General features: G+C 44.1%; 1 protein-coding gene across 1 annotated transcript in view; it reads right to left on the minus strand.

Annotated features, from left to right (window-relative positions):
• ABCG8 (ATP binding cassette subfamily G member 8) overlaps positions 1-23228 on the minus strand; it is a 53175-nt gene that overhangs the window by 20614 nt on the left and 9333 nt on the right. Inside the window, exons 4-9 of the mRNA XM_077485669.1 lie at positions 20910-21148; positions 14415-14547; positions 12435-12704; positions 10122-10284; positions 7391-7486; positions 3965-4164 (exon numbers count right to left, since the gene is read on the minus strand). Coding sequence (XP_077341795.1) covers positions 3965-4164; positions 7391-7486; positions 10122-10284; positions 12435-12704; positions 14415-14547; positions 20910-21148 — 1101 coding nt within the window. The remainder of the gene's footprint in view (positions 1-3964; positions 4165-7390; positions 7487-10121; positions 10285-12434; positions 12705-14414; positions 14548-20909; positions 21149-23228) is intronic.

The raw sequence follows: 23228 nt of genomic DNA on the forward strand, positions 1-23228 counted from the left end.
CACAAACTATTCATCTGTATGTTCTGTTATCAGTTGTATGTACAGAATATATTGTTCCCCATCAGCGTCTCTCTCATACAGCCCAGAGCCTGCACTGACAGTTCCCCCCTCCCTCCTCTCTTGCATGGATGGGAGAGGAGAGAGCTGATCTGCTCCTTCTCCTCCTGCCCCTCTCCTCCCACGTGTGCACTGTGGGAACTGTGTGAGCTATGTCCTGTCTTTCTCTTTGCCAATGGATGTCCACCGGCACCTGCTGATTGGCTTGTGCTGTGTCTAGTCACAGCACAGCTGGCCTGCCCCCTACCTGGAAGTGCTGGATGACATACTAGGTACGTAATCCGACACAGGAGAGCCATTTTGCCGCGATCGGCAAGTGGTTAAAAATGACTTTCTTTTTCAATCTGCAGCACTGTCATTTCTGTAAAATGCAATAAATATGGCAAACTGGAGGCCTTTTGTACATAGATGGTGTAAAGAATGCACCCTAGAAACGTAATTTCCTGCTTGTGTGATTGGCTCACTGATTTCCCCAGAAGCGTGCACTAAGATACCAGTCATATTTTGGCATCCCCTGCAACAGAACCTGAAATCAAACTGTGTATGATTAAAGTAAGATTTAACACTACATACAACACCAATCCAACACTGACAGACCATAAGCAAAAGTGAAAAATAAACATGACAGTGAAGCAAAACTAAACCAACATCCCAAAATGGAGGGAAGCTGACATAAACAGGGTGTGAAGGGGGATTGGGAACAAGGGGAGCAGAGATGGGGAAACAGGATACAGGGTACTGGATACAAGGTACAAGATAAGGCAGGGATCATCGGGCAGGAATATGGAAAAACCCTGAAGCACACATAACAAATAGGACCCCTTTCACACTGAAGGCAGCTTTCAGGCATTTTAGAGCTAAAAATAGCGCCTGTAAAGCGCCTGAAAACTGCCTCCCATGCCACCCCAGTGTGAAAGCCTGAGTGCTTTCACACTGGGGCGGTGCGCTTGCGGGACAGGAAAAAAAGTCCTGCAAGCAGCATCTTTGGAGAGGTTTGGGAGCGCTGTATACAGCGCTCCTAAACTGCCCCTGTCCATCGGAATGAATGGGCACCGCAACACGGGCGCTTTTAACACCTTCTTCAGCCGCTAGCGGGGGTTAAAAGCTCCCTGCTAGTGGCCAAAAAGTGCCACTAAAAAGACGGTAAGGTGCCCCTAAAATGAGAATCGCTTTACCGCCAATGCGGCTGCGACTACAGTGGGAAAGTAGTCTTTGGGAGGGATTATATGCCTTCCCACCAGTCAGTATCAGGTGGAGCCTAATTACTGAGATCAGCTGGCTGCTGGGAGAAACCCACTGGTGGCCATCAGAAAGTCTCGTTTTACTTTGCAAAGAAAGTCCAATTAAGTGGAAGGAAAAAAAAAAAACAGTATTTTTGCTTGTTCATGATTGGATGATGGAAGTCAGCAGAGCTTCTACTCATTTACTAAGCTCTGGGAAAAGTTTCTTGTAAAGTGAACAGCCTATTTGCATTTAGTAAATCAACTCCAATGAGTCTAATTTACTTAAAATGCAGAAAAGATTACTGGAGTTGTGACTAGGGATGGGCGAATGGTTCGGCCCATCAAGTGCGGGCTGAACATTTGCCTGTTCGACCGTTTGCCGAACATCCAAATTTGCAGGATGTTCGCCCCAATGAACACCGTGCAATGCACTAAGCGCTGCACAGTGCATTCTGCGCCCTGATTGGGCAAAGCTTTGCCCAATCAGGCGCAGTGTAAGCTGGTTAAGGAGCAGGACTGGGAAGCTGGCGTCCTTAACAACCGAGAATTTATCAGCTGTGGCTTTCTCCACTGACAGCTGAATAAAAAAAAAGTGCAGGCATGGGGTCCTCCCCAAAATCCATACCAGACCCTTATCTGGGCATGCAGCTTGGCAGGTCAGAAAAGGGGAGGGGGTGAGCCACATGCTCTCAACATGGGGTGGTGGGTGCTTTGGGGCAGGGAGGGCATGTTGATTGGGACAAGGGCCTCATCCCCATAACTGTGGCTGGTGGTTGTAGGGTTCTGCAGCACCCTTTAACAAGGTGAAAGAGTATTGGGTACATAGTACCCCTACCCATTCACCAAAAAAGTGTCACAAAGTCATAAAAACAAGAGACGAGTTTTTGACAAATCCTTTATTAAAAAAAAGTGTTCCTCTATGTAAATCCATCATCAATCACGCTACCCGCCAACCCCTAAAAAACAGTCCGCCTCCTGGAATGGCCTCCCACCGAATGCCTGCTCTGCACTTTTACATTTCATATATAGATAAGGGGTGGGCCACCAGACCCGTGGTCCCACCCATTGTGATGTCACAGGCCGGATGATTGATGATGGGTTAACATCAAGGGACAATATTTTTTTATTTTTTAAAGCGGTGTTGCCACCAAAAAATAAAAATCTGCTTAAAATTCATAAAAAAATAAATAAAAAATAAATAATTGGCAAAAAAAATAATTTTTACTCACCTCTAAATACCTGTTGCTAGGGGGTCCCTTGTAGTCTGCCTTCTTCCTTGCCCGGGCTGGCGACATCACTTCCCCTCGCACCGCACATTCACCTGGGACCTGTCACGTGTTCCAGGTGACTGTATGGCGTATCACTGCACCCTGCGCCGCTAGTGCATGCGCAGTGGGTGCCCGGCTGTGAAGCCACAGCCGGGTGCCCACAGTACGCATGACAGCGCCACGAGCGGAGCGGGGAACGAGGGAGGGCTTCGTTCCCCCGCATCGATGGACCCTGGGACAGGTAAGTGTCCGATTATTAAAAGCCAGCAGCTGCAGTTATTGTAGCTGCTGACTTTAATTTTTTTTTTTTTTTAGGGGGTACCCCACTTTAATAAAGGATTTGTCAAAAACTTGTCTCTTGTTTTTATTACTTTTTGACACTTTTTTGATTAATGTGTAGGGATACTATCTACCTGATACTCATTCACATAGGTGGCGGGGCAGGATCTTGTTAAAGGGGGCTTCCAGATTCCTATAAGTCCTCAGCCCACAGACCCATCAACATGGGAACAAGGTGCTTTGGAGTGGGGGAGTCTATGTTGAGGACATGTGGCCTGGTATGGTTCAGGAGGAGGCCGCTTGCTCTACCCCCCCTTTTCCTGACCTGCCAGGCTGCATGCTTGGATAAGGGTCTGGTATGGATTTTGGGGGGACCCCAAGCCATTTATTTCCTACATTTTAGGTACCTGTCCCCACTTCCGGGAGACTGGGCCGTGGTGCCATCTCCCGGATGTTCTACCGCCTCCTCCTTCCTATGCCGCCAGACCAATTAGAAAGTGCCGCCGAAGGGCTTCACTGTTGGTTTCCCTTACCAGGAATGGTGGCAGCTGCACCCGACTGCCGATAGGAAGATTGGCTGGGGTGCTGACATCGCGGATCTATAGATAGGTAAGTGTCCATATATATAAGTCAGCAGCTGCAGTATTTGTAGCTGCTGACTTTTCATTTTTCGTGGTGGGGCTGGACCTCCTCTTTAAGATAATTAAAATCACTGCTCCTGAAAAAAAATGTATTGCTAATTGTCCCCTAGGGCAGTACCCAGACCTCCATACTCCTTATATGGCCAATTATTTGCATATAAGCCTTCAAAATGGGCACTTTAGATTTTTCCTGTTTGGCTCCAATAGACTTCAATGGGGTTTGCCATTTGAGTTGGAACTTTTCCCCTGTTTGGGAGTTCTTCCGCGAACCGAAAAGGGGGGTGTTCGGTGCATGTTTAGCTGTGATCAGTCACATGCTTTCATATTAAAGCAGCATTTTTTATAACAGATGGAACATGGCTGCTTGTGATTCTCAACATCTCCAACCCCCCAATCAAGTTAAATTATACATTCGCTTCTTCATTTTCTTTTGTAAAAAAAAAAAAATATGAACTTTCTGGCATGAAAGTACCAACTGTTTACTCAAGCTACTCACATTTTGCAACTACATCCAGGACAACAGCAAAGGGCGTGAGGGAGCCTTTCATGAACAGCAGTGCAACTGTATCTTGTATGGAGAGTGGATTTCCACCTTGTCCGTAATACAGAAATCCAATTAATAGCGCCATCAAAACAGCCTCAATGCCATGGATAAGCAATGTTGTCAGATCCCGCAAATCATTAGAAAGATGGCGACTAAGGAGGAGAAGAATACAAAAAGAAAAACTCTTACAAATCTTTACTAGACAATAAAACTACAAGATGAAAATTGATATTCATAGGATGATTTCCTTTTTTTGGGAAAAAAAGGCTCACACTACGAATAGAAGATTGGCATCGGTGTGCGCAGCCTATCGCATTAGGGTGTGCACCCAGAGCACAAACACACATGCGTGTATATCAGCAGAGCAGTGGACGGTGTCAGTAGAGCAGAGATTGGTGTCAGTAGGGAAGTGGACGGTGTCAGTAGTTTTTTTTTGGTTTTTTTACTAATTTTTTTGGAAAGGTTCCAAAAGAAATTGTAAAAACAATTAATAAAAAATAATATTGTAGAAAATAATTTAAAAGAAAAAATTGTAAAAAAATTATAAAAAATTTTTTTGCTGAAATATCAAGGGTCTAAACAGAGAGAAAGCGACTGAGGACAGAGCTTCCTCAGTCCCTTTCTCTGCAGCCTCAGCTGCACTTGACAGTGAAGACATGGGAAGTGCTCTTTGCTATGCTTCAGTTAAGAATGAACACAGGAGCGATCGGTACCGATCACTCACTGTCTTCATTTATCCCTCCTGAAACCCCCGCAGCTGGTGGGAGAGGAGCGAAAGGAAGCTGGGTGATTAGGGCCCAGGCACACATAGCATACCCTGTGCGCACGCCTATGAAGATTGGGTATTAATTAAACTAAAAAATTCCTATATGAAAAACAGTTAGTGGTGAGAAAATAAAAGATCAGATTGTGAACACACAATACTTGCTTTAAAAAAAAATTACAAAAACACAATTTTTTTAAGGCAAGCATTTTATGTTCTGTTAGTGCCTGAAAAATCCCTCTTTATTTCTACTAAGTATAAATAGGGTTATGGTACCCTGGCAATGATCAGACCATTTTTGAAACTGTTAATGATGGATTACCCCAATCCTTTACAATTATTATATACCATATCAATTCTGACTTATTGTAAACATATACTAGGTCTCCCCAGGGCTTTTTTTCCCCCAGGAAATAGGTGAAGGAACTCGATCTTTCAAGTCAGCCCCCTACCAACCTCCGAGCACCAACCCTTGATTCCACCCCCTATCCACCTTCCATTATCACCCATTTTAGAGGATACAGAACCAAGTATTATTTTGTGGTGCTATGTAACTTGTATAAAATTAGTTAACCCCTTCCCACTGACCCGTCCTTTAAGGGTTCTAAACGCCGGGAGGCAGAAGCGGGCATTTGGGTTATGTTTCATCTGTGACAACCTTGATTGATTTTCACAGTGGTCACATGATCAAAAAGCTCCTGATGGCCAATATGCACCAGGGGATTTCTGGAAACCGATGGCTACCGCGCTCTCAGCACAGTAAGTGTGTTAAACAGGGCCGCATATATGCGGGAGATTGACATGAAGGCCTACACACTGAGTGGCCGCATATATGCGTTTGGCCGGCGTGATGAGGTTAATGATAAGCTGTAAAATATATCCCCTGATGCCAATAACAATACACTCCCCTTTTAACAATAGTCGCCCCCCCCCCCCCCCCCAGCAACAATAGACTGCCACAATAAAGTACATCCCAAGCAACAATAGATACACCCTAGCATTATTAGACCCCTGCAAGCAACAATTGACACCCCCCAGCAACAATAGATCCTCCAGCACACCTTTGCATCCCTTCCCTTTACCTGAAATCAGTTCTGGAGGTACCGGACCTGCGTTCCCCCGCGTTCCCACTGAAAAAAGCCCTGGGTCTACCTAATATTGCTAACTATACAAAAACTTACTACATACCAAATAGATCTTTAAAATATTTTAATAGCAGTTACATTTCTGGAACCTCATGAATGACAATTAGAAACAAAATCTTTGAAAATTTATCATGTTTGATTTTGTAAAAGAATTGTTCATTTGTAATTATTTTTATTGCACATGTTTTATAATTCCATCTCGGTACTTTTCTAATGTTTCCCAATTGCTCTCTTTTCTTGGAATTAAAGAAATTACATAAAATATCTTTTTAGAAGGTTTTAAAAACCTAAAAAAAATTTTAAATTATGTTGGTCAAAAATCAATAAAAATTTCTATAAGCTACTAATTTTGAATAATGTGGATCAACGTGTTCGTTCAGAGAAGGAGGGATCTAAACTTTGTGGAATTTTTTTAATTACATGTGTTCTTGCTTCTTAACATTTAAAAATGTTCCCACTCTCTCCAAAACTAAAAAAAAATTGCTAGCTTGGGAAAAGACAGACTGAAGCTGATCTTTAAAGCCTTGTATGATTGTTGGCAGGGGATTGTCTGTTGACAGACTGTTGTCCGAAAATCTTACCGTTAGTACGCTCCTTTTGACAATTGTTGTCCAATTTTTGGCCAACAAATGTTGGATGGCAGGCTAGAAAATTTTTGCCGGGCAACAGCTTGACATCAGATTTTCCTATAGTCAGTACACAAATCCGTCACACAAAAGTCAAAAGTACAAACACGCATGATCGGAATCAATGCTCACCAAACACAAAATTAGCAGAAGGGCTGACATGCCTCGTAGTACGTCACTATGTTCGTGTTTGTGGCTCAACAATTGTGTACCGTTAGTATGCAAGACAAGTTCCAGGCACACGCCCTTTTGGAAAAAATCAGACGCTCGGTTGGCCAACAATCGTACCGTGTGTACGAGGCTTTAGATCCCATACTAACTAGTAGATTATCTGCAGACTTTTGTCTTCAGGTTTGCCAAAACCTTATAATATGCGGCCAAACCTTAAGAGTTTCAATTTGTATGCAATCAGATAGGCCCTTGCACTACATGGTTTTGGTAAATATGAAGACAAAAATCTGCAGAAAATCTAATAGTGTGTATGGGGCTTTACAAAGGCAGTTATAGTGAGCATGGACGAGCTCTTACTGGATGCTGACACCCGTTAGCAGTGGAGTCACTGGACTTTTTGAGTTAGCACCAGAATTGGAATAGAGAGAAATCTACCAATGAAGGATGTCTTTTTTGGTGACAACGGTCCAAGAATGGGTTTCGAGAGATCTCTCCTTCCTGTTGTAGCTACATAAAAGAAAGTTAGGGGAAATTAAATATATTTTTGAATATTTTAGGATGTTTTGTTAGTGGAATTAGTGGATGTTAAACCTCACATCATTAATGAAATATTTAGCCACATTTTAGAGAACTCAAAATATTAATATATTGTTTATAATCCAAATGTACATACCTTATCAGTACTGAGAATTGGTGAATTCCTTTAGGTAACTCATCCTTTTCATGTTTATAGATAGTAATTACTTTATCCTTTGGAGGGGTTGGCATGCTAATAATAGAAGAATAGATGAAACAGAAAATAAGTTTGCTCAGAAAACAGAGGCAGAGTTAATGCAAATTATGAATACCACCCATAATACCCTATTAACACTGTAATGTCTCAATATTACAAGCTTGTCGGCATGAAAGATTCTTCTAATTAACAATTATCATTTTTATTATTATTATTATTATTTCATATTGCAATCTGGTGAAAATAGGCCAACACTCTAGAGTCGGGTCTAGGTCTTGATTTTGTGGAAAGACCACATGCCATAGCTTAGGCAGTCAAAGTTTAGGGCAGCAGCAGACAGACCTTAGTTGATTATTCCGTCTTGATAGTTAAGGGTCACACGCAATTGCATAGAAATACATCTGTAGCACCCTCTGGTGTGTGCTACTAGTAGTAAGAGTAGGAAAAACATAGCTGGCTCTGGGTTAGACCTGTGCCATTAAATCTGGGTCAGGGTTACTAGCGGTCAGGGCTGGATGACTCATCCTGGCAGCTCTTTGGTACCTTCCCCTGTATCTAGAATATTGGAGAATGTTCTGTAACTAGAGGGCAGAGGTTAGGAAGTGCTGCCTTAAATATTTATGGGCGCTCATCCAATCCCCAGGAGTGGGCCTGGCTGGGGACTGGGAAACCCATAAATAGACATGGGCCATGCCAGCAGGGAAGTCGGTGGAAGATGAAGAAGAAGTGCTGAGGAAAGACTGGTGTGCCCCTACTGTTGGACCCCTACGGAGGAGGGGTTTTACCTTGGGCTGGAGCTCTGGAAAGCTAGCCTGAAAGTATCCCACCACAGGAGGCAGTTGGAGGGATTCATGCTGGAGAGGCAGCGGGAGAGAGCGAGGAGAGACGGTGAGTAGGTCAGCATGGTCCAGGGACAAGACAAGGGGTGGACTGTTAACTGTAGCAGTGATCTTTTGAAGATTGCGGTGTGCCAGGTCTTCATTCATCTTGCCCTGAGGAACCTCCTTGTGTGCGTGCCAGTCAGGAGGACTGGTGGAAGCAAGCAGGTAGAACTGGGCTCAGTGTCTACAGGGAAGCAGAAGGACTGCTGTTCACTCCACTTTATCCAAAAAGGGACAGGAACTTCCTAGCCTGTAATGGGCTGTTGCTGAATTAACAAGGACACTGTTAATTACCCCGGAGTGATCATCAGGTGCCGTACATAGAGGAACAAAGTGTGTACAGGAGGAAGGAAGAAGAGGCTTCTTTGTAAATAGGGAGGAAGTTGTCCCTTTTTGTTCTGGATGTTTTCCAATTGGGCATCCTATAATTCTCTACCCCATCAAAGTTATAATCCCCTAAACAACAAAAACAAGCCAAGGGCTGATTTTCTGTGTTTCAGAGAATCAAGGAAAAGCTATGTGACTAGCTGTGCAGCAATGGGGACCTGAATATCAGTGACCCCTACCAGGGCAGGTATATTTTCAAACAAAGCTAAATACTTGCTGTTTTGTGCAGCCACAGCCCACTGGCCTTCATCTTCATCCCACTGTCCACATGTGCGCAATAACTCCCAATACACTTTTAATGGGCCATCTGTTTGCAAGACAGCTCCATAGGGGTCTACAGGATTCTATTGTTAACCTCCCGGGCGGTACGATTATTTCGGATTTTAGGTGCTAAAAGCGGTACCATTATTTTGCATGAAAATTTGGCGTTTTATATTGTAGTCCTGTAATTCTTAGCAATAACTCTCTTAAATCTGTCCAAACCAGAGTCTAGCAGACATCCCGGGTATGATAAAGTTTGAAAAATGAAATCATAAATTATAATATAATAAATAATTATAAATAATTGTACCAAATAATAATATAACAATAATAAAAATTATTCAATAATGTAATCAAATCAAAAACACTGAAATTTGCTCAGTTGCAGAATTGTCACTGTCATTACTTTTCAGAATTTGATGACGGATCTTCCCACAAATCGCTATCGCTCAATTCTGCGAGTGATTCCAATTTATTATCGCTGTTTTCTAGCTGGTCTAAAATCATTTTTGATGTAAAAGGACAGTTTTGGTTGCTATGGACAATCTCCAGTTTCCAGGCATAAAGAACAGTTTTTATATTATAAAACTGCATGCAGGACACTGGGCAGACCACTAGGGACAACGGGGATGTGAAATTATTACATACAGCAATGTAATCTGTAAGATTACATTATACTGTATGTTTACTGTTTGTTTCACTTTTTGAATTTGGCGCCGATCTCCATCCCCGTGCGTCGCAACGCTCGCAGGGAACGGAGATCGGCTCCGTGATAGATCGAGCGAGACACGGCTCGCTCGTACAGCGGGGAGACAACGCTGGATCCGAGGGAGAAGGTAAATAAACCTCCTCCTGGATCCAGCGATGCAGTCCCGAGTCTGGCTCGGGGTTACCGCTTTTGGTATGAAAATTCCACCCCGAGCCAGACTCGGGAATACCGCCAGGGGGGTTAATGCACGGACAGTGAGACAAAAATCCAAGCTGGCAGGATAGCAAGTGGTAAACCCTGCAGCGGGTAGCAGCTGTAAGAACGCAGCTAAATATACAGTTGGGTGGGGGAGAGTGTGTTTGTTAAGCATTATCAGTAACTGAAAGTTGAAAGTTTAATTTTAGGCAGGAGGAGATGACATATAGAAACATACCTGGTCTCACTGGAGGTTCGTTCTTTGTTTTCATCTTGGGCCTTCCACAGAAAATCATCAAAATCTTTGACTTTTTGTTGGAAAATATCAGCCAGAGATCTCGTTCTCTCCAAGCATTCCATCTCCTGATCTCTGGATCGCTGGTCAATGCTGGTAAGATCAACTAATAAAGAGTAAGAGGGAGATCATTGTACACAAGGTGTCGGGGCACACTTTTATACTTGATTTTCTAAAGGCAAGAAGGCTTCACTTTGCAAGGGAATTTTCCCCAAAGCTTAGCGAAGGAGATGAAGCTCTGCTGACTTCCATCATCCAATCATTTGCAAGCAAAAATGCTGTTTTTTATTTTATTTGCCTAGTACCTGTATGTGATTGGGTATTCTCTGCAAAGTGCAACTTCCTTTGCAAAGTGAAAAGCCTATTTGCCTTCAATCAATCAAAATTCAAACAGTTTTCAGAATACTGTTTGGAGTCCAAAAAATCCCAGACATTTGTTGCATGAAGTTAGTGTTATGTTGCAACAGTCATATAACCATGTTCAGTTAAAGAGGAAGTAAACCCTGATGAGTTTACTTCCTCTTTTTTTCCCTGCAAAGGTAAGGCATAATGGACTACTATGCATCGCATAGTAGCCCATTATGTGTCACTTACCTGACACAGGAGCCAGCGAAGTCGCCGCTGTCCCCTGTAGTCCGCCGCATCCATCTTGCTGGTGGCGTCTCGCAGCTCCGCCGCTGTCATTCGGCGAAGCCGCGATGACGTCACTCCCGCGCATGTGCACGGGAGTCGACAAATGCGGCAGCTCCATTCTTGGAACTGCCGCGCTCAGTGCGCCTGCGCGCCGCTGTCTACGGCGCATGCGTCGTAGACAGCGGTGCCCGTTTTCGGGCAAATATCTCCTAAACCATATAGGTTTAGGAGATATTGCTTGGACCTACAGGTAAGCCTTAATCTAGGCTTACCTGTAGGTCAAAGTGGTTTGTAAGGGTTTACAACCACTTTAAGATCGACTCTCAGTTGGAAACAGAAACTTTCACTTGTGCTTATTGAACTATGTTGGCCAAATGTACTTGAAAATAAAATATTTTTTTACTTTGTTTAGAGGGTGTGGGATTTTAGGGTGTATTTAGAGTAGATTTAGTATTTTATGTAGTATTTTTTTGTATTTGTATATTGATTAAAAACAAAAAAAATAATGAGGTTAATCGGGGACCATTTGTGACACAAAAACAGGTGTAGGATAGTTGAAAGGATTTCCTCTAACCCTAAGGAGCCATTTAAAGCCAATTACACCAATTTTGCCTCCCCTAGTTGACAGCATGTTTCCAACTTGTGGGGTAATAAAATCTCTTCATAAACTTTGATCACCTTTAATTGACTGTAGCAGATTGGAGAAGGGTTAAAATCAGTTTTAGGTGTACTGTATATTGCTATTGGTGTCCCTGTCCAAAGAATTATCCTTCTTCCTGTCCTACTGATACTTTGTTCCACCCTGATATACACTATGTTACCAAATATAATGGGACCCCTGCCTTTACATGCACATGAACTTTAATGGCATCCCAGTCTTAGTCCGTAGGGTTCAATATTGAGTTGGCCCACCCTTTGCAGCTATAACAGCTTCAACTCTTCTTGGAAGGCTGTCCACAAGTTTTAGGAGTGTGTCTATGGGAATGTTTGATCATTCTTTCAGAAAAGCATTTGTGAGATCAGGCACTGATGTGGACAAGAAGGTCTGGCTCGCAGTCTCCGCTCAAATTCATCCCAAAGGTGTTCTATCAGATTGAGGTCAGGACTCTGTGCAGGCCAGTGAAGTTCCTCCACCCCAAACTTGCTCATCCATGTCTTTATGGATCTTGCTTTGTGTACTGGTCCAAATAATTTACTGGATGGGGGATTATGGCGTGGGGTTGTTTTTCAGGGGTTTGGTAATATAGTGGTATCATCCAGATAAGAAGGGAGATCTCCTCCAGACACAGCTACAGAAAGCAGAAAGAATGAAATTGATTCTAGCCTTTTTCTAGCCTTGGGACATCCCAAAGTGACACCACAAGACCTGAATGCCCAGTACCGGGCACTCTGGTTTTGTGGTGTCACTTTGGGATGTCCCAATAAAGGATTTTGGATCAGAATCGTGGTGTGTAGCCTATTCTTCTTTTTATACATTGATTGCGGAGGCAAGCTGAGGCGGGCACCCCATCAGGCTTCCTCATCTCAACTGGAGCGGCAAGCGTTCTTTGTCTAAGATGAGACTTCCCTCCCCCTCCATCAGTGGTAACCTCTTTAAGATTCAAGTCTTGTGGATTGACTTACCATAAAAATCGGCAGGGTTGCTGTATCTTGGGCATGGATAGCCTATAGAAGTGAAATACTGCACCATGTCTTTTGCTGTTCCAGAATAGATTGTGGCTCCTGATGACAGTAGGAGAACCAAGTCAAAAAGTTGGAATATGTCAGAGCGGGGCTGATGAATTGACAACAAAACCAAACGGTTTCCTCTGGCGAGCCTGGACAAGGTTATCACAAGATTATGAGCTGTAAAGCTGTCCAAGCCAGAGGTAGGTTCATCAAGAATCAAGATGCCTGCAAGACAAAAGAGGAATGAACTGAAAGTGGTTGGGGTTTGAGGTTTTTGGGATGGTATAGGAATACTGATGATCCATATTATACAAAATTTTGAAACGAAGCTCCACCCAAAAGAGGAAGCTCTGCTTATTTGCCGCCTCCTCCTCCCTCCACTGCCATATCTGTCACCTTTCGGGGAGCGTGTACCTGGTTTTGCAGATACCGGCTCCCACTTCTGGCCGGGCCATTCACAAAATGCAGATTGCTTCGCGCATGCACAGTAGGGGACTGAGATGCCAGTGGCAGCACCCAAGAGCCGATAGAAAAATTGGTTTGGGTGAAGATACCGCTGGATTCGTGGACAGGTAAGTGTCCTAATTTCAAAAGTCTGTAGCTACAGTATTTGTAGCTGCTGATTTTTTTTTTATTTTCTGGAGGTGCCTGGAAGTCCACTTTAAAATCCACTTCTGAGATAATTGGGTTGATTTACCAAAGGTAAATATGCAGTTGACTGCAAGGGAATTTTCACTTTGCAAGGGACTTTTCACTTTTCAAGGGAATTTCTCCTTAGTTTACTGATGTAGGTAAGGCTCTGCTGACTTCCATCATCCAGCCATTTACAAGAAAAATAGAAAACATTCTATTTTCCTTGCATGAGATTGGGTATTCTCTGTAGAGAGAATTTTCACCGCATTCACTAAGGGAAAAGTTCCTTGCAAAATGAACATTCAGGGGAACAGCCTAGTTGCCTTTTTGTAAATCAACCACAATGACTTCAGTGCTTCTACTGTATCTTGAATCTGGGTTGCTCTACAGTGTTTGCAGCTACAAAAGCCAGTGAAGGCTTGTTTTAAGGCTCATTTACTGTTGTCACTGTCTGTGAGGCAATTTCCCGTTGTATGGGAATTTGATTGTAAAGTGAATTTTCCCATTTTCACTAAACTATGGAAAATATCCCTTGCAAAATAAACAACCTTATTGTCTTTAGTAAATCAGTAAGTCAACCATAATGGCTTTTATGTTTTGCTGTGCAATCTATGATGCCTGCAGCTTTAAGCTAATCAACTATAATGGCTTCAATGCATTTGCTCTACAGATTGCTCTACAGTGCCTACAGCTACAAAGGTCAGTGATGGTTTATTTTAAAGCTTTTTTTCCATTGGTTAGAAATATGTAAATACTTAAAGAGGAAGTAAAGGCAAAAAAATAAAAAACACACCCTGTAAGGCAAAGGCATAATGAGCTAGTATGCATAGCATACTAGCTCATTATGAATAACTTACCTGAGAACGAAGCCCCCGAATCGGTCCTCCGTCTTCCTCTTCACCACTACCATGGATCCCGGAGCGACTTCCGGGTCTCGCTGCTCCGGCGCTGTGATTTGCTGGAGCCGCAATGACGTCACTCCCGCGCATGCGCACAGGAGCTGACACTGGCGGCATATCGCCGCGGTCTGCGGCCTGCCCAGTGCTCCTGCGCGCCGCTGTCTATGGCGCATGCGCCGTAGACAGCGGTGGCTGTCTTCAGGTAAATATCTCCTAAACCGTGTAGGTTTAGGAGATATTTCTTGGACCTACAGGTAAGCCTTAATCTAGGCTTACCTTTAGGTCAAAGTGATTTGTAAGGGTTTACAACCACTTTAAATGTACATATCTCGGTAATAAATTCACTATAAAGCAGTATCTGGTTCATAATCAATAACATAATTGAAAACTTTAGGCTTCTTACCAGGGTTCCATAGAAGTTGGACAGCAATACTGACTCTTCTCCTCTCTCCTCCAGACACTCCTCGCGTGTACTCATTGCCCACTTTAGTGTTTGCACATTGCCGTAACCTGAGCTCTGCTATAACGTCTTCCACCTTGAAAGAAATAAAAATATCATGTTCACAAACACCACTTAAGGATTTAAAATGGAGGGCCACCCTAAAATAAAAAATAACATTAACATTCTCAAAAAAATATAAAAAAAAGAAAACTTTGTAAAAAAAAAAATTTATTTTTTTACTTACCAGAAACCCTTGTTGCTAGGCAGACTTCCTAATCTGCCTCTTCCTATTCTGCGGCACTTCCTCCTCTTCGGTGAGCTGCCCCTTTGCCTTCTGGGATATGTGTGTGTCCCAGAAAATAACAGGGCCATTCACAAAGCACTGCACGACTTGCGCATGTGCAATAGGAAAGGGGCAGTGAAGCCGCAAGGCTCCACTGCCTGTTTCCCTTCGTTAAGATGGCGGGGCCGGCACTCGATCCAATGGACGGATCGGCGTCGGGGGGCCGACATCGCGGGCTCCCTGGACAGGTAAGTGCCCTTATTAAAAGTCAGCAGTTACAGTGTTTTTAGCTGCTGACTCTTTTAAAAAAAAATTGTGGCTGGAACACTGCTTTAAGTTAAAGTGTGCATAAAACCAAAACGTTTTTACTTTTAGATAAAGTGTGGAAATGTTAAAAACCCTGTCAGGTTTTTATTGCTCTTTGTGTCCCCACTGGGGTGGGTCTCTCTGGTGCCCATTGTCAGTGGGACAGAATTTGTGAATTTCAAAATGTTATGGTTATATTTAAAATGCAGTGTACATTACTTCCCTGGTTTAAACAAGCCCTTTGAGTCAGAAGGGGACAGATTTTTTTGTGAAGCTGAAAATTAGTTAATTTTTGTTTTTTGCTATGTAGTGCCAGAGACATACGGTAACTTACCTTTAGTGAAATGTGTCCCATGTCCAGCTGACTGCTGCATAGCATAGAAATCTTCTCCCACTGCAAGCAGGTCCTCCCCAAAAGGTGGATCATCTGGTACTGCTGGGTTTAACATCAGCCACTGTACAGCCGTGGCCAAAAGTTTTGAGAATGACACAAATATTAACTTTCAGAAAGTCTGCTGTCTCAGTTTTTATGATGGCAATTCACACATACTGCAGAATGTTATGAAGAGTGATCAGATGAATTGTAATTAATTGCAAAGTTCCTCTTTGCCATGAAAATGAACATAACCCCATCAAAAAATATTTCCACTGCATTTGTGAAGAAGGTTTCAGGAAGGCGCCAAAGAAAGTCCAGCAAGCGCCAGGACCGTCTACTACAGTTGATTCAATTGCAGGAATGGGGCACCACCAGTGCAGAGCTTGTTTAGGATTGGCAGTAGGCAGGAGTGAGTGCATCTGCACGCACAGTGAAAAGACTTTTGGAGGATGGCCTGGTGTCAAGAAGGGCAGCAAAGAAGTCCCTTCTCTCCAGGAAAAACATCAGGGGCAGACTGATATTTTGCAAAAGGTACCAGGATTAGACTGCCAAGCACTGGGGTAAAGCTGTTTTCTTTGATGAATCCCCTTTTCCGATTGTTTGAGGCATCCGGAAAACACCTTGTCCGGAGAAGAAAAGGTGAGCACTACCATCAGTCCTGTGTCATGCCAACAGTAAAGCATCCTGAGAACCATTCATGTGTGGGGTTACTTCTCAGCCAAGGGAGTGGGCTCACTCACAATTTTGCCTAAGGCCGCGTACACACGGGCGGACTGTTCGCCCAACCTTGTCCGCTGAACAGTGTTTGGGCGGACAGTCCGCTCGTGTGTGGGCTTTCAGCGGACAGTTTCAGCGGACAGTTGGACGGACAAAGTCTTTCGGAAATTCCGAAAAACTGTCCGCTGAAACTGTGTTTGAGCGAACAGTCCGCCCGTGTGTGGGCTTGTCCGCTGTACTTTCGAAATGAGCGGACTGTTCCCGCTCGGAAAGTCCGCCCATTTCGAGCGCGTGTACAGGTAGGCGGGGCCCGCGAAGGAGACGTCGCGGGCTCCGCCGCCTGGAATGGGCTTAAAGGGGAACCCCGACGCCGAAAAAAATCGGCGTGGGGGTTCCCCCAAAGTCCACACCAGACCCTTGTCCGAGCACGCTACCCGGCCGGCCAGGAAAGGGGGGCGAGCGTGCGCGCCCCCCCTCCTGAGCCGTACCAGGCCGCGTGCCCTCAACATGGGGGGGTGCCTTGGGGAAGGGGGGGCCGCGCGGCCCCCCCACCCCAAAGCACCTTGTCCCCATGTTGATGAGGACAAGGGCCTCTTCCCGACAACCCTGGCCGTTGGTTGTCGGGGTCTGCGGGCGGGGGGCTTATCGGAATCCGGGAGCCCCCTTTAAGAAGGGGGCCCCCGGATACCGGCCCCCCACCCTATGTGAATGAGTATGGGATACAATGTACCCCTACCCATTCACCTGTGAAATAAAGTACAAAAAAAAACACAACACAGGGAAAAAATATTTTATTGCACAGCTCCGGGGGTCTTCCGTCTTCGGGGGTCTTCTCGCCGGACTCCTCCGCTATGTGTGTGTAGCTCTTTTACTAGCGGAGGAGTCCGGCTTTCTTCCTCCCCGCCGCCGGCCTCTTCTCCCGACTTCGGGGGTCTTGTCCCCCTCTTCGGTTCTTCTGCCGGGCCACCGCGCCTTCTTGTAGCTCTTTTACAGGCGGTGGCCCGGTCTTCTGTCGCCGCTGTCGTCGCCGCCGCCGCCGCCGCCTTCCGTTCTTGTTCTTCTTCTTGTTCTTCTTCTTCTTCTCCTGGAGATGTTGACTCGACGATCTCTCCGGCCGGAATGCCAGAGCCGCGCTGTGCGGTCACTTATATAGTGACAATGGGGCGGTGTCACATGGTATATGTCACATAGGTTGGTCACATGGGTTGATGTCACATGGGGACTATGACATCGTAAGGGGGCGGGGTCACCATGTGACCAACCCATGTGACATATACCATGTGACACCGCCCCATTGTCACTATATAAGTGACCGCACAGCGCGGCTCTGGCATTCCGGCCGGAGAGATCGTCGAGTCAACATCTCCAGGAGAAGAAGAAGAAGAACAAGAAGAAGAACAAGAACGGAAGGCGGCGGCGGCGGCGGCGACGACAGCGGCGACAGAAGACCGGGCCACCGCCTGTAAAAGAGCTACAAGAAGGCGCGGTGGCCCGGCAGAAGAACCGAAGAGGGGGACAAGACCCCCGAAGTCGGGAGAAGAGGCCGGCGGCGGGGAGGAAGAAAGCCGGACTCCTCCGCTAGTAAAAGAGCTACACACACATAGCGGAGGAGTCCGGCGAGAAGACCCCCGAAGACGGAAGACCCCCAGAGCTGTGCAATAAAATATTTTTTCCCTGTGTTGTGTTTTTTTTTGTACTTTATTTCACAGGTGAATGGGTAGGGGTACATTGTACCCCATACTCATTCACATAGGGTGGGGGGCCGGTATCCGGGGGCCCCCTTCTTAAAGGGGGCTCCCGGATTCCGATAAGCCCCCCGCCCGCAGACCCCGACAACCAACGGCCAGGGTTGTCGGGAAGAGGCCCTTGTCCTCATCAACATGGGGACAAGGTGCTTTGGGGTGGGGGGGCCGCGCGGCCCCCCCTTCCCCAAGGCACCCCCCCATGTTGAGGGCACGCGGCCTGGTACGGCTCAGGAGGGGGGGCGCGCTCGCTCGCCCCCCTTTCCTGGCCGGCCGGGTAGCGTGCTCGGACAAGGGTCTGGTGTGGACTTGGGGGGAACCCCACGCCGATTTTTTTCGGCGTTGGGGTTCCCCTTTAAGCCCATTCCAGGCGGCGGAGCCCGCGACGTCTCCTTCGCGGGCCCCGCCTACCTGTACACGCGCTCGAAATGGGCGGATTTGCCTCCTCCTTACGTGGGCGAGTCCGTTCATTTCAAAAGTTGAGCGAACTGTTTGCCCAACCTTGTTCGTCAAACAGTCCGCTCGTGTGTGGGCAAGTCCGCTCATGCAAATTTTGAGCGGACTGTTTGCCCAAACTGTTTGACGAACAAGGTTGGGCAAACAGTCCGCGCGTGTGTACGCGGCCTAAGAACACGCCATGAATAAAGAATGGTAAAAAAACATCCTCCGAGAGCAACTTCTGCCAACCATCCAAGAACAGTTTGGTGATGAATTATGCTTTTTCCAACATGATGGAACACCATGCCATAAGGCAAAATTGCTTATTAAGTGGCTTGGAGAACAAAACATCAGCATTTTCGGTCCATGGTCAGGAAACTCCCCAAACCGTAATCTCATTGAGATCATATGGTCAATCCTCAAGAGGCGGGTGAACAAAAAAAAAAAATCACAAGTTTCAACAAACTCCAAGCATTGATTATACAAGAATGGGCTGCCATCAACCAGGATGTGGCCCAAAAGTTGATTGACAACATACCAGGGTGAATTGCAGAGGTCTTGAAATAGAAGGGTCAACTGCAAATACTGACTTTTTGCATAAACCTAATGTCATTGTCAATAAAAGTCTTTTGACACTTTTCAAATGCTTGAAATTATACTTCAGTATACCAGAGTAACATCTGACAAAAAGATCTAAAAACTGAAGCAGCAAACTTTGTTAAAAATTATATTTGTGTCATTCTCAAAACTTATGGCCACGGCTGTAACTATGAAAGAGCTATATCATTCATCTAACCCTTCCATCCAGTTCCTTCATTCATATTCCTTAATTTCAAGAATGCAAAGTGTTTTGTGTATAGAAGAGCCAGATCCTGACATTCATCTGTATGTCCTCCATTCACAGAACGCTCTCTGTGTTCTGAGAACAAAAATGGTATGAGTCCTATGAATGGAGAAGGTGGGCATAAGGGTGGATGAGATGTACACCGGCTGATGTTAACTCAGCAGCGCCGGAAGTTCAGTGCTGTGGGAAGGACCCAGCGGCAGCAGGGGAGAAGATAGAAGTATAGAAGTTTTCTATACTATGCAGCAGCCAGTTAGACATTCTCTTCATTAGAGATAATTTATGTCCCTGATGCTACATAGCAAAAAATAAAAAATAAAATAACAAAGCTTCAGCTTTAAACCCAAAGCAATCCTTAGATAACATAGAAAAAAATAAACGCTCTGGACTACTGGGTGTGCTTGTGTTTGTGGTGAATACACTGATGGTCCCTGAGGATCTGTAGGCAGCACTCTTGTCCCAAAGAGACTTAGTCCTTATAGAATCGTGAGGTATGAAAGCACTAGTCCACTCATATGTCTCTAAAATACATTTTATTTGTTTTCATTAAAAACACCCATCGTGTTTCCTGGGGTATTTGCCTTTCATCAGGGCTGCAGAATAATGAGCTAAGGGGCTGAACTAAGACAATGTGTCTGTGTTACAAACTTTAGCGATAGGCCTGTATAGTTTCAGTTTCAGCTTATATTCAGCATTGAAGTTGTATTTTATACATTGCACATCTTATAGTCTTGCCCAAAGATCATGCAGGGTGCTGTATTGTATTGGTGGATAGCATCACTCATAAGGAAAAAAGCAATCTAATATAGGTACAGTCTTGTCTTCTATTCACATAAAGCAATAGACATCACAAGTTTTAAACATCCCTTTTACTTTATGCAAAAAAAAAAAAAAAGGACAAGACTTTAAAGTGGTTCTAAAGGCTCAGGTTTTTTTACCTTCATGAATTCTATGTATGAAAGTAAAGAAACCTGTGTGCAGCAGCAACCTCAGCCACCCTAATACTTACCTGGGTCCCATCGCAATCCAGCAATGTACATGACAGCCTCAGCTCTCCAGAGACTCTTGGCTCCATTGCTACCGCTGCTGTCAATCACAGCCAGTGAGCCAGTAAGAAGAGAGATGGGGTGGGCCACGTCGCCATTTTTACAACCACGACGCCATGACCACAATTGTTAAAGGATATCTAAACCCAAGAACAAAATTGTATTATATTGTTTATATATATTTATTCAATGTATTATATATTATCATTTTTTTTGTTGTGGTGGCTACATTTGAAGGAAAATTTTTAGAAAGCAAAGAAGATACCCGTTGATCTTGCCAGAAATGCTGTGTTCTTGTCATGTGTCCTCTGAAATGCAGCAAAAGCACAAACATGCATCCAAGCTGTCTTCTGTAAACTACTAATTCCCCTCTCCCTATGTAGTGGAGATGAATAGAGAAGGACATATTTGTAGTCCAGATCAGGGGAGCAGCCTGGGTGACAACCATTGTTCCTCCATAGATACAGTGCATAAGTATAGTCACCCAGTGACAGGAAATGTGTTATTTGGAGGATCACCAGGTGAAAAAGAAAAAAAACGAATACAGCCACCACATCTATGGACTGGTGGGCTGCAATATATTACATTTTGTATATTTAATGTATAACAGGTAAAAAACAAAAACATTTAGTCTGTAAATGCAGCTAAAATTAAAGAATGTAAAAGGCTAAATACACTTAAATGATTGTATATTTGCTGCTCACCCGCTTTTGCCGCTGCTCGTCTGAATAGGATTTAGGGAGGCGGAGTTTGGCGACAAATGACAATGTTTCTCGGACAGTGAGGTGAGGCAACAATTGATCATCCTGACGGACATGAGCGACGCACTTCTTCACCAAATTCCTTGTGATGAGTTTCCCATTAATGAGAATTTCCCCTGATTTAATCTTCCCACCTTCATCCTTACATGTAATGATGTCTAAAAGAGTTGTCCTTCCACACCCTAAACCAAAGAAATTAGTTTTTTTAAATAGTTATTTAAAAAATCTCTTTCTCTTACCTACAGCCAAAACAAACTATAGCAAATGCCTGAAAGAATCACTCTTTATTTTTCTCTGGGATGAAAGTTAGAGTACAAGAAACGTTAAATGAAAAAAACCTTTAAAAGTAATAAAAACTGACAAAACAATAAAAATGGTGACTTCAGGTCCAAACTCATGAGGTTCAGAGTATGCTGACATGCAACCAAGAAACACTTGAATAGCAGTCTCTATGAATCCTGTACCCTGTAAACGAATCAACTCCAGAAGCCATCCTTATCAATGCACTCAATATTTTTTTTACATCATGCACAGTGAAAATATATATAGGATGTGTAAAAAAAACTATAGTATATTGTAGATAGTATATATATATATATATATATATATATATATATATATATATATGTGTGTATAGATATCATTTTATTACTATAGAGCATACCATAGATCATATACTACACACATCACATCTCATAGTCCATAGTCCATCACGGGTGTGAGCAACAGAAGGTGGTTACGTTCATACATACAGTGAGACCATTGAGAACAAACATAGCCATCCTCTACCAGGAAGCCAGATCACAGCAGCAGAAAACTGAATTTGGAGATTGAGGGGAGACTAAGAGCTGTAAACTGAACTGTTTTGAGTCAACAATAGATCAATGAGAAATCATATAGTTTCCCACAGACAATCATGAAAAATGTCCTTCTATATACAATAAATAATATGTATGAATATATACAGTATATACAGTTATACAGGTATATATACTATATTCTATATTACCAAAAGTATTGGGCTGCCTGCCTTTACACATACACAAACTTTAATGGCATCACATCTTAGTCTGTAGGGTTCAATGTTGAGTTGGCCCATACTTTGCAGCTATATCAGCATCTTTCTTCTGGGAAGGCTGTCCAGGAGGTTTAAGAGTGTGTTTATGGGAATGTTTGACCATTCTTCCAGAAGGGCATTTGTGAGGTCAGGAACTTATATTGGAGAGAAGGCCTGACTCGCAGGTCTTCTGTGCTCTAATTCATCCCAAAGGTGTTCTATTGGGTTAAGGTCAGGCTAGTTAAGTTCCTCCACCCCAAACTCACTCAACCATGTCTTTGGGGACCTTGCTTTGTGCACTGTTGCACAGTCATGTTTGAACAGGAAGGACCAACCCCAAACTGTTCCCACAAACTTGGGAGCATGGAATTGTCCAAAATGTCTTGGTATGTTGATGCCTTAAAAGTTCCCTTCACTGAAACTAAGGGGCTAAGCCCAACCCCTGAAAAACAACCCCACATCATTATCCCCCCTCCACCAAATGATTTGGACCAGTGCACAAAGCAAGGTCCATAAAGACCTGGCCTGCACAGAGTCCTGACCTCAACCCAAAAGAACACCTTAGGGATGAATTAAAGTGGAGACTGCAAGCCAGGCCTTCTCTCTAACATCATTGTCTAACCTCAAAAATGGAAGAATGGTCAAACATTCCCATAAACACACTCCTAAACCTTATGGACAGCCCTCCCAGAAGAGTTCAAGCTGTTATAGCTGCAAAGTATGGGCCAGCTTAACATTAAACCCTACAGGTGCCATATCCTGGGATGCCATTAAAGTTCTGTGTGTGGAACGGCAAATGTCACAATACTTTTGGTAATACAGTGTGTATACCTATATAAGAGATTTTACATAAGGTGTTCTCTAGATCAAAGTCTTTTATAGCTCATTTGAAGATTGTGCTGTTATAGACTGATATTGAGGGTCCCACATTGTATAGGATGAAGAAGAAAGACAGCTGAAAGGTTGGGCACCACTTAGGTCATGCAATAAGGGTCAACTTAAAAGTATAGTATTGAGAACAATTTTAGAGTGATGTGTGAAAAGGACTACCAGTAGTTATTTGTTGTGGATTCCAGAAATAGATGTGACAACCTAGTTAAAAATCTCATGAGGTACCATCAGCGCAATGCTCAAGTTGTGCGTTCATAGAGGATCCCCAATGTGGTCCTCTCTAGTGCAAATGGTGGTTCCTTCCCATTCAGACA

Source organism: Lithobates pipiens, unplaced genomic scaffold (assembly GCF_037356315.1).
Source record: "Lithobates pipiens isolate NorthernLeopardFrog02 unplaced genomic scaffold, aLitPip1_a1.2 Scaffold_18, whole genome shotgun sequence".
Taxonomy (NCBI): domain Eukaryota; kingdom Metazoa; phylum Chordata; class Amphibia; order Anura; family Ranidae; genus Lithobates; species Lithobates pipiens.